Below are 12,526 nucleotides of genomic sequence, written 5' to 3' on the forward strand. Positions count from 1 at the left end.
GTCCTGTGAGGAGCACCTGAGGGTTTTGGGTTCATCAAGTTTGGAGAAGAGGCTGTGAGAGATGACCCCATTGCTCTCTACAGCTTCCTGAGGAGGGGAAGTGGATAGGGAAGTGCTGAGTTCTTCTCCCTATTATCCAGTAATAGGACTTGTGGGAATGGTTCAAAGCTGTACGAGGGGTCAGGTGGTCAAAGACTGGAACAGGTTTCCTCGAGAGGTGGTCAATGCCCCACGTCTGTCAGTGTTTCAGAGGCATTTGGACAATGCCCTTAATGACATACTTAAACTTTTGTTCCATCCTGAATTACTCAGCAGCTGGACCAGATAATTGTTGTAGGTCCCTTCCAACTGAAGTTATTCCGTTCTATTCTATTCTATTCTATTCTATTCTATACTATTCTATTCTATTCTATTCTATTCTATGCTAATGAAGATTATAAGTGTTTAATAATTGCAGAGTTGCTTTTGAGAGAAGTCTATACTTAGAGAAAAATATTGAATGGCCATTAGCTTTTTTGCTTTTTGGCAAACAACCTACTTTGTAACTTTCAAAAGGAATTTCACTTGTCATTTAATATCCTTCCAGACATCACAGACTGTTTCAGTGATGCATATTCATTATATGTATATATATATATACGTATACACATATAAAAATTATATATGAGCAGTGAACAACACCTTGACACTTATCAATTCTGTCACTGGTGACCTGGCAAGCATCACTGCAAAAGTGTTTTAAAAATTCATCATTCTTTTTTTCTTAATTGCACCATGAGATACTTTCTCTCCTATTAGATTTATTTATTTTGAACTGGTGTAGTTCACTGTGTCTCAGACCACTGTGAAATCCTGTCCCCTTGTACATTTCATTGTGTCACAGTAGCAACACAGAAGAAAGACCATAATTTACTTTGCTGGAATAAGCCAACCATAACCTGAGCTCTGCAATTACAGTTTGGTCTTATTTATCCCTTATAGAGATAATAAAGATCAGATTGTTGCCAATCTGTTGCTGTTGCTCTGGTCACAGGGAAGCTCATGAAATCTTACCATCTTTTTACTACTTTGCTGAGCAGCTCCATTATAGCCATTAGAGTATAAACAGCCTAGATTTCCTGGAACTATTTCAGCATATCAGCAATGATTAGACTTGCCTTTCCAAACAAATGCCAATAACCTGTTACATAAGATAAAGGTTAAAGAAAAAAAAAAGGAAAAAAAGAGCAGAGAAAAACTGAGCAACTCCAGGCCCAGCAGGCTTTAGCTGGTGTTTGTGGCCCTGGTTTTACACAAAACTGAACATGATTTTCCAGGGATGTTTTCTCTTACAAAAGTAAATAAAATTCCAGCACCAAAAGCACAGACTGACTTTGTTTAATTATTATATAAGTCCCACGCAGTAGCAACAACTTCAACACATGCAGGAGAATTCTCGTACGTGACCCAGAAGCTCTGTGCAAACATTGTTCATGTGCTAATTCCAGCAAATATTTCCTCTGGGCTAATTTTTCAAAGTATGAAACCATTTGTCTGTCTAATTAGATGAGCAAGAAGAGTAAAGAAGCAATTAGAATGTACAACAGATTTTCAGTAATCACACATGAGTTTGTGTGAACTGGAATAGGAAACTGTATGAGCGTCAGCAGCAATTTGACTTTTGTCACAGTTAGAAATAGAGCTATATAAATTTTTAATAGACTTTTAGGTGACTGAACTTTTAAGAAGGATGTTAAAAAAAATGTTACTGATTTGGATTTCTTAGAGTCTAAAAGTATAACCTTCAATATGGTAGCTGAAAGTCACTATTTCCGTAAACCCGTGGTCATTTTACCATCTTTGGATATTGTGTGCTTTGAAGTTGAAACTACATACAGAAGTAAAATGGGAAAAATTGAAATGGGCTTAAAATGCAAAATGCAGGTCTACAACATATGTCTGAGTAGCTTGAAATGGAAGATATTTTTACATCTAAAAATAATGGGTTTTATCACTTCCTAAAAAAAAAAAAAAAAACAGACCAAAAATGATGAATTATAGAAAGGAAGGACAAGGGCAATGGCAGCAGTTAGAAAAATGCATGAGAATAAAGAATGAAAATAAGACATGAGTCATGAAAGATTTTGCAATATGCCAATGTATCATGCTATAGCAATGAGAACATATCAATCAAATCAAACAAGATGAACTCTTCCAACACTATTTGGCTGTGAATGGAGACAGAACATACCTTCCTCCTGTGTTCATTTACTAAACATTATCTCCACAGTCCTCTTCTAGCCTTATCTAGACAAGACATAAGCCAGGTTGCTGGTAGGCCCTTATCTGCCAGAACAATTTTACACCATGTTTCATTGTCCGTATGGAACAGACGTGTCAGCCACAGAAAAAACAGTCATCTCTTCTCTTGGAGAGTTCAGAGTTAAAAGTACCACGAAGAAATGCAAGCTCTTTATTTAGTTATCATAGCTGTGACAAAGCAGTCTCTAAAGTCTGGAGGACAGACAAAAAGGAAGCATGAAAAAGCAAACAAAACCAAGTTAACTCAGGCACGTGGAAAGCAGCAGGGAAAATAATGTGTATAAGAAAATCCAGACTAAATTTTTATTTTCATTATTATTTCTATGCAATTCAATACATAACATGATGATCCATATTAGAGTTTGGTTTGGTCTAGATAGGTACAACATTTTCAAGATTGTGCTCAGGGGAATTGTTTTGGTCCGTCTAACAAAATTAACTTAAATGAAGTTGTTTCCTAGAAACATGATTAAGTGTACTCAGTATTGCATTTCTTGGTCATTGGCAATTAAGGCATAAAATAGACATGAAGTCAAATCATGAGCCAATGAAATTCAGATATATTGGAGTTGTTTTAATACCACAGTGATGATTTATATCAGCTGCAAATCTGCTTCCCGCTGATTTGCACACTGGTTATCATCCTGAAGGATCATAAAGTGTTTTAAGAATTAGCATCTTGGAGTATTAATCACATCTACTTGAAAACAAGACACAGGTCTCTTCTGTTTGGATGATCTGTCACATCATAATCTATGGTGTCATCTGTGATAGACTGTATCTTTAAAACTATAGAAACACCTGTAGGCACTGAGTTTCAACTGCGTTTACTGATAGACACCAGTGGCTCAATAGATGCCACTGACTGACAGCTGAACTTCCTTGTTTAAAATGTTAGTTTCGAACTCACCCATTCGCCTTGGTATTTAAGAAACAGCAACATAATTAACATAAGTATTCCTTTTATGTATTATTTAATTTTTATATATAATATTATATTATATATTACTTTAGGAAAAGCATAGTTCTGCATTAAATGCAAAAGCACAATCGCTGCTTCACAAAGTGGCTGAATCACAGACTACTGGAAGCTGTGAGAATATTGCATTGTGTTTACCCCAGCCTATATTCTTAAATACTTTCTGTTTGAGCCACGATGAAGGGTTAAACAAACCTTATGTCTGACCTAATAAGACTGTGCTTACATTTAATATTTTTGGGAAAATTTTGCTATTAGCAGTAAATAGTGATAAACAATTACACCTGCCAAAAATCTTGTCCAGGGTGCTGCGTAGACTTGTCCAACTTACAGACATGCTAAGAAGAAACAAGAAACACATTCCTCTCCATTTTTCCTTACTTCTCCAGTAATCATAGTGCTGATATTTAAGGAGCACAAAGATTGTATCTATTATAAATTGATTTTATGAAGCTGGTAAACTGGAAGGAAGGGTTAAGAGGAAACAGAAATGTCACTCTCATATCACCTACCAGGCAATAGTTCATGCTCTCTATGTGGAGTGCTGATGCAATTCTAAGGTAAGACACGCCAACATTGACATTGTTTTCTTGAACACATACATAAATGCAGACACAGTGACCTTACTCACGCTAAACTTAGACTCTGGAGCACCTTGAGACATTTTAGCAATGACTAGAAAGACCACTCCGCATTGGTCTTGTCCTCGGGACTGCATTAGTCAAAACATGATCCACACTCTTCTCCATCTGTTCTGAATTTTCTCTCCCTTCTTTGTCACAGTGTTCTTGCCCACACAGCTTTGATTAGTGAGCAGGCCTGCATCTAAACACATACAATCTTTTTCCTATTCTAAAATGGAAGGACTTTTAAAAAAATCACAAAATACTTTACATTTGAACATAGTTATAGCTAAGTGGGGAAAAAAGAGATTTCCTTTATCTAGTAGTAATCTCTCCTGTTTTATCTTATTCCCATTGCCTCTTGTCCTCCTGCCATGTGACTCTGTGAAGAGCCTGGCTCCCTCTTGTTGATAAGCTCCTCACTGGAATGGGATTGCTGCTAAGACCCCTCAGAAAATGTCTCTTCTTCAGGTTGAACAAACCCTGTCCCTCAGCTGCTGCTCTCAGAGCAACTGCTGCAGCCTCCAACCACCTTGATGTACCTCTGCTGTACTGTCTCCTCTTCATCAGTGTCTTGCTTGTGTGGGGAAGAGGCAAAACTGAATACAATATCTGGACACAGCCTGGCATGTACTGAGTAGAAGGGGACAGTCACTTCCTTTGTTACTGGCATGCTCCTGGTATCCCAGTCCAGGATGCTGTGGTACACCTTTACCACCAAGGGGCACGATGTGCTGTCAGCAGAGACCTCCTCCAAGGGCCTCTTCCACAGACCTGTTCCCCAGCCAGTCAGTCCCCAGCTTGCATCACTGCCCAGGGCTCTTTCTTTCCAGGTACAAGATTGGCAGCTGCCCTTGTTCAGCTTAAAGTTTCTGTTGGCCCACTCCTCCATCCTGCCTTGGTCCCTCTGAATGGCAACCTCAAGGATATTCCCCAAGTTTGATGTTATCTGCAAATGTTATAAGAATGTGCTCTATCACCTCCTCCATGTCACTGATAAAGATGGTCCCACAATAGGGTCTTCTATGATACTCTACTTGTTACCTGCCTCCAGGAAAAGCACAGCCCATTAACCACTGCCCTCAAAACCCAGCCATCTAATCCGTTTTTTACTCATTCAGTTGCCCAGACATCCAGATTTTACATCCCTATTCCAGGCTAAAAGTTAATGTACGAAAAAGCCTGATGTCTGGAGTCTCTCTCGGCTTATTGCAATATTGTAATTTCAGTCCAGTATCACAAAACTTTAAGGAATGTTATGAGGATGAATCTACAACAAAAGACAAACTTTGATCTGTTCAGGCAATATGTCAGCCAATCGTTCATGGCTTCGCTAAAAAAATCTATCTTTGTGATATTTTTAATGCTACAGTAGTTTCTTTTAGCTCAAAGCTTTTTATTAATGTTCTTCTCAATGAGAGGGAAAAGTTGAATAGCTTTTATTGATGTTTCCCCCAGAGTATCAGGAAATCCAGTCATCAGAGAAAAAGGATTAACATGCACGATGAACTGCTGGCATATCACAATTTAGTGACTACTTAGTTCTTTACTTCTGTTGTACCCATCTTAGGGTACCAAAAAAATGTAAGAAGGAAGCATCACAGACAAATAATTTTTCCACAAAAAAAGTTGATAAAATGATTTTTAGTTGGTTTTTGGTTTTTTTGAAGAGTAGGCATAAATGTCGTAAGATTTCTTATGTCACATCTTATTTGTGATATACTCATTTGATGTCTCACACAAAATGAATATTTCTTATTGTAACTTGATTAGTAAAAAAATGAAAACCCAACATATGAATTAAGTGCATAATAATTTACTAGTCAGCTTGCTGTTTGTTGACATTAACTCTTTCAAATACAGGTTTTTTATTTCAGGGATAAAAAAGGTAATTTATTTACCTGCATAGCTTTTTCCTTTAAACACTTCAGTCCTCAATTCTGTTTCAAGATAATGGTATGATAACTTATTTCTACCCACTAGAAGGAGCTGTCAAATTAGGGAAATTTTTAGTCTTTTAATGTATAAAATATATATTTTACTTATTATATTCTCAAGCCAATGACTACCACTGTCCAAGGCCTCATCAAGCGGCAAAATTGAAACATTTTTGCAGAAAACAAAAATACAATTTCTAATCTAACATGCAGATCAGCCCTTTGGTATATCTTACACTTTTGCCTTCTTAAATTGTATCTCTTAGAAAAAAGTGTATTGAAGTGACCAAGTGGGGGCTGATTTCTTATTTTGTGTGTTGGGAGTAATTTCACGTCATTTGGGGGTGTCTATCTTGGACAGCTTTGGCTTCATCAGCCTTGACTGTCTAATGTTGGTTTCATTGCCTTTCTCCACGAATAGATTTCTTCAAGAATGAGAACACTTTCTGGCTAACTTTAGATTATATGTAGAAAATCTTGCTGACAGCCTCCCCCCCCAATTTCTTTTTACTGAACTAAACTAGCAAACAAGCATGCAAGCACTGAGTGCATATTACGTGTAAACAATGCTAAAGTGAAAAAAAAAATCAGAAACACAGAAAATGAAGAACAGAGACTTCATTTGACAAATACTGCACCTCAATTAGCTGGTGCAATGATGTTATGAGACACCCAGAACCTCAGAGAACCCTACCAATCCACAAGGAACATTTTTTTTTGCATTGGTGACCTGAAGAAACATGTAATATATGGTCTGTATCTCTACAAAGTATTTGTAACAAACAGAAAAAATAGTTTGTGGTTTAATTTAAATTTTTTTTTTAATTTAGAAAAGTTTAATGGTACTGAGTTCTTTCTAAAATTGCTATTAAGACATCAACAGACATCTCTCCTTCCTTCTATTTCCAGTCCTGTCATCATTTCCTACCATATGACTTCCCAGGAAAACCTCTGAGGTTGCCTGGCTGCAACAGCTCAGTCCCTTTCTGTTTATGGGTTTTACCTTCTGTGCCATGTCTCTGATAAGGAGCAAGTGTTTGAGGGAATGATGGTCATTAATTAGGGATTAAATCCTTCCCCAGTGACAAAGGAATGTTAGAGGAGGGTATTTCTCTTTTGTGCAAAGTGTTATCTCAGTTCTTCACAACATTAAATGAAAGAAATAGGATAAGTAATCCTCTAAGAGTATGAGGGCAAGAGGTGGGTTACAGTTCTCACTCTCTATCTTTGACTACTATATCACATTCAACACAGACTGTGACTATATTTAATGTGTTTTTAATTGATTAGTAATCATACATTCATTGCACTTTAGTATTTGCTGTAAGAACTGACTTTGCTTAACTGGCAGAAGAAAGAACCCTACATATATAGGGGTTGTTCATTTAGAGACTATCTACAGCAGTGAGGTCTTGATATGGGAAAATCCTTTGAATTCTCTTTCTTGCGCCCCATGAGCTGGTATGCTGCAGAAGTGTAGTGTTGTTTGCAGGAATCAGTAATCCCTATGGAGAGAATGAGGCATGTCTGATGTGTGTACAGTGTTACAGCTACCCTGTCATCCTTTTAGAGGTTTCACTGACATCACTGCTGAAGTGGAGATTAGGGACTCTACTCCACTATAAAGTTCACAGATTTTTCTGAATTGTTTCTTTGCCTTTTTTTTTTTTGTCAGAATTGAAGAGGATGTTCCACCACATGGACAGTCTGGCTGCTCAAAGGTACATTTTTCTCCCTGGAAACACAGAACACCCCTACTTTCAAAAAGGAAGAATTGCTGGTGACTCAGACAAAGTGAGGTAAAGAAGCAAAAATTACCTTTGACTGAGTGCACTTGTTGTACCTAAAGACATATTGAGATGTGTCACCCCGAGCGTGCCTAAAAAGCTTTCTGATCAGGAATAACACAATGTAAGTTATCTTTGCAACATTTCCAAAGGTATTACCAGTGCTTTCATTACCTTCAGTAGCCATGTCCTTAATTCACTTTTTCAAACATAATGATGGATGGCATGTTAAAAAATAGAAGGGAAAATTCTGGCAGTATAAAACAGCACTTCTGCTGCTTTGCTAAAGGATCCAACAGGAACAAGGGACTCTCAGTGAAAACAAACAGTGAGTTTCTGGAGCGTAAAACACTGCTATGTTATCATTCACTGATCACTGCTGTCATTGCTTTGGCAACTCAACATAACCATGATGCCAACTCTTTTTTTTTCTTTTTTTTTTAATTGCAAATTATTAGTCAAACTTTGCAGAGAAAATCCCTGGCAATTCCCTCACAGTTATCGGCCTGAGGAGGGGACACTGCATACCTTTAAAAGAAGAGTTGTGCGTTCTAGATGATGGCATATGATAAAGAAACAATAACCTTCAAGAGAGAGGCCCTTGAGCAAGTATACATTTATTTTTCATTCAGAGCTACTATTCTCTTGCAATTAGAATTTTGGCTCAGTTCCTCATTCCTTAAACACCTCATTCATATGCCAAAATTTGCAGTATATGTTTTTGTGTGCAAAATTATGTCAGATTATGTAAGAGGCATCAAAGGCATCTGTACCTCAGAGCCAGTTTTTATTAATCAAGAAAGCAAATAAACCCAATGTGTGTGTACATAATATGTAGTGATGCAGCCTTAATTTTAAAATATTTGGGACTTCTCTTACTACTGATACCCATAAAGTAACAATTTCTGGATAATAACTGTCACTAACTTCCACTATGGTAAGATAGCGATGAGACCTGTGGAATTCAAATTATAGTGGTGATATTAGGATGAAATTCCAGCTTGTCCTACTGTTACAGCCATGGTATAGCTGGTTATCTGGGCTGACCCAGCACACTGAATCATTAATGCACTGGTTGGCCCAGGAATTCCAGTGAGGTGAGATGAGATGAGATGAGATGATGGGCTGAAGCACTGGCCAGTTTCCCAGCAAAGCAGCTGGTCAACAGTTACAGGAATTCTCCAAGTGGGAACTGTGGACAGTTTGGGACATTTCCCTATGTAGCTTCTGCTATGCATACTCCAGTTAAGATACACTAATTGTATACTGAAGATGTGTTGATTAATTCCCTAAGAGGACAACCTGTGTTTCAGGCATCTCTCCAGGCAGCTCCTGCTGCTGAACTGACCAAACTGCACGTAGATAATTTAAAACATCTGTAGAAAATGTTCCTGCCTGTGCATAAATGATCACATAGGACAGGCTTTTGTGCATAGCTAAGACAGAGGCTCTTTTGTACATACTGTGAGATAATCAGAGACAGTGGATATGCTGTTGTGGTCACCCAGGACCACAGGCCAGCTGGCTTGTAAGTGTCCAGCAACACAACAATTCAGCTGAAGATGCTACTGAAAGGATGGTTGAAACAGAGACTCCCAATGCCACCTGCGCAACTGGTTGTTCTCTTGGAGAGATCTGACTCCGCATGTGAGCTTTACTGAGGGTTGTTTTGTTTTTTAATAAACTCTCTTCCCGTGTTTATGTAGCAAGTATAGCAAACAAAATGACCCAACATTTTGGTACTTTCAATAAGGAAGAGAAAGGGAGGGAGAAGGGGGGAGCAGAAAGAGATAAAAGGAAGAAATAAAAAGAAACAAAGAAATAGAAAGAAACCAGCCAGAAAAACAAACATGGCATCTAGATGAATATCCAATACTGCTGTAGTGATGTAGCTGTGGTGATATAAAAGCATATGTTGTTAATTTACCAGTATTTTAAGTAACTTTTGCTGCATAAGAGAACTCTATGTCTTCCTCTGGTTAATAGTCATTGTCTGATTAATAAACAGAGATACTTCGCAGATAACATTTAATCAAAATTAATTTTTTTAAAAACCACGTATGTACCTCTGGGAGAGGTCATTTAGAAAGCTGAAGGCTAAGCATAAAGCACTGCATATTTGAAGAGAGTTTCTGTGTACTTTAATCCTTCAGACACTTAAAAGAGGGGGAAGAAGGGAGGTATATAGTAAAGGAGTTATGGTACTTCAAAGGAGTGAAAACTACAACTAATTCTTCTGTTTCAGGTCCTCCTCATTGGCACCCTATTCCACCTTTGGCTGTTTTCTGTGCAATTTGCACTTAAGCCTCTTAAATTTATATGTACATCATACAGAAATATGCCTGTGCAGGTGTCCAAGCATGTATCCGGACTAAAACACAAAAGTATGACTGCAGCTTGTAGGCACAGAGTCAAACTTGCTTACTCCAATTAGAATTTAAGTACAATATTGTACAGCTATAGCAGTGAGCAATCCCAGTGTGGGCTACGTAACCTTAGCAGGATCCTGAGTAAATTTTTGATCCTGTGTGACCTCATGGCGTGCAGGGCACTGGTAAGTGGGAAGACAATATCTATACCTTGGTTTTGCCCATCATTGCTCACAAGGCATTTAGCACAGTATGTTGCTGTGGTTGACAGCATGAGAACTAGTTGAGAATTTGGAATAGGCATTTCAAATTGCATGAGGGTAAGTAACTTTGCATAGGAGAGCAGGCTTCAGCATCACTAAATCATGAGCTTTACAGTCGTGTGGTTGTAATTTCACTTGCTATTGTAAGAGAGCAGTTTGTATCACAGCATTACTCATCACCCTGCAGGGCAAAGATCCCCACGAGGATGTTGAAGAGGTCCTGTGGTCTGTGAGGGCCCAGAGCAGCTCAGGCTGACACACAGCAGTGCCAAGGGCTCCTTTCAGCCTGTGCTGTGTGGGTGGAGGGGTCTTTCTGGATCCTGAAATCATCAGTGGGTGTTACACTGACTAACAAGAAAATACCTCATAATACATACAGAACATTCATTTAACACCCTAAATATGAGGTGGATACTGAGGATGGAAATTATCAAGATTTTACTGCCAGAAATCCAGTGAAAACAATATTTAGCAATTCAAGTAAGTTCATGCCACTTTCTACTTAATGCTCGAGGGAACACCAGAGCTGGCAGTCGGTAATTACTTCTGTGCAGAAACAGAGTTTGACACACACTATTAGAATTTTTTAAGCAAGTTAAAAGTCTAATGGTTTCACAACAAAACCCCTTAAAGCATCCACCTCTAAAGGAAGACACACAGCGTATTAAAAAAACTTTGAGTTCCTTATCAGTATTAGATGTGAGAAAGAGTGCAATTCCAAAAAGCTCAGACAGACAGACCTTACCTGTGCTAGGTCTTGTAATGAGCAGCCTTTTACAGTTTCATACATGAAAACATCTCACTGTGTTCCTTCTCTCAACCTGGGAGGTGAATAAATATCACCTTTGCCACTTTCATCTCCTTTGCAAGCAGAGTCTTACTTACACGAACACTTGTGTCAGTGTTAGGGGAAAAAAGAATAAACCTGAAGTTCTATGATAAATGTCTCCATGTGAAGATATCACAGAAAAATGGGATCTGATTGTTCTGCTAACCCCCTGTGTAGGGGAGTACAGTTCCAGAACAGAAAGAATAAAATTCTCAGTTCTGTACATGTTGAACACCTACACAAGCCTATTTTATAAAAACTCATGCAGAGAATATAGAGTTATATAAAAAGCAACAGCAAAACAGACTGCTTATATGGATAACACAACAGATTTTCCCTCTGTTTTGAACGTCTGTATAGCTTATATATCTTGAACAGATGTTGTGACCTTTTTTACGCTCCGTTGCTTTCAGTTTTAACCAATGAGCGCAATTTAAAATGACCACTGAATTTCCTCCTGCTTGGACACAGGAACTATTTTTAATACTGCAAATCTTTTGTATAATCCATGCTAATCAAATTAATTATCATGTCTGATAGAGGGTTGTTTTTTTACCTGAAACTGTGTGATCCTTTGGGTCTCTCAGTAGTTTGAGCCTTGTATGAGGGAAAATGTACTGCAGGGGCTTCCCATTTATCTGAGGAACACAAATAGGCATGTCATGAAAAGATAAACCAACAACAATTGTATCAATAATTTCAGACAGTTGAAACAGGAACAAGCAAAAAAACATATTTCATCCAGGCAAATATCAAAACTTCACAATTCAAAAACGCCCGCAAGTTTCAAGATGTTTTTCAGACTGCAAAATCCTTCTACAGGGGAATGAATATTTGCTTCCATAACTCCAGATGAATTTCAAATATGGTTCTGGTTCTGATTTTTCCCAATGACTAGAAGGTGGACACTGTCTTCTGTAGTTTCTTTTAACATTGATCCTTTATTCAAGCAATGTTTAAGAGAAGAATGAAATTAAACATAATTGCCGTATTTTTTATAAAATTCTATTCATAGACATCTAAACAAAATGTTAGTTGAATGTGTAACCAGCCATGAGTTACTGCTTTAGTTTCAGCAAAACCACATATTCCAATGTACCCCTTGACTTAAATTCCAAAAGCCTTTTGAAAGACCCAAACTAAAACTTGTAGGACAACATTCTATATGAAAATGCTCGACATCTACCTGGGCTGATCCCAGAGAGTGACACAGCTGAAAGCAACACACCTCTATAATAGACTCCAAAGAGCCAGATTTCCTGTTGGGATGATCCCACCTGCCCCGTGGTTTGGGCATGGGAGGGTCATGCTGACTCACCTGCCAAGGATGACCATGCTGAGCCCATACCAAAATGCCCCTGTAGCAAGAGTGCTGGTTGCAACACACACCTCACAGCTGTCATGCACCCTTTTTGCCTACAGTTTTGGTCTCTTGGTA

At 38.2% G+C, this 12,526-nt stretch overlaps 1 protein-coding gene across 10 annotated transcripts in view; it reads right to left on the bottom strand.

The window, feature by feature from the left end:
- PCLO (piccolo presynaptic cytomatrix protein) overlaps nt 1-12,526 on the bottom strand; it is a 327,397-nt gene that overhangs the window by 117,775 nt on the left and 197,096 nt on the right. For all 10 annotated transcript variants that reach the window (XM_027679476.1, XM_027679475.1, XM_027679467.1 and 7 more), the window contains exon 9: nt 11,645-11,726. In XM_027679476.1, the coding sequence (XP_027535277.1) occupies nt 11,645-11,726 (82 nt within the window). The remainder of the gene's footprint in view (nt 1-11,644; nt 11,727-12,526) is intronic.

Source organism: Neopelma chrysocephalum, unplaced genomic scaffold (assembly GCF_003984885.1).
Source record: "Neopelma chrysocephalum unplaced genomic scaffold, ASM398488v2 Primary Assembly neopelma1_45, whole genome shotgun sequence".
NCBI lineage: Eukaryota > Metazoa > Chordata > Aves > Passeriformes > Pipridae > Neopelma > Neopelma chrysocephalum.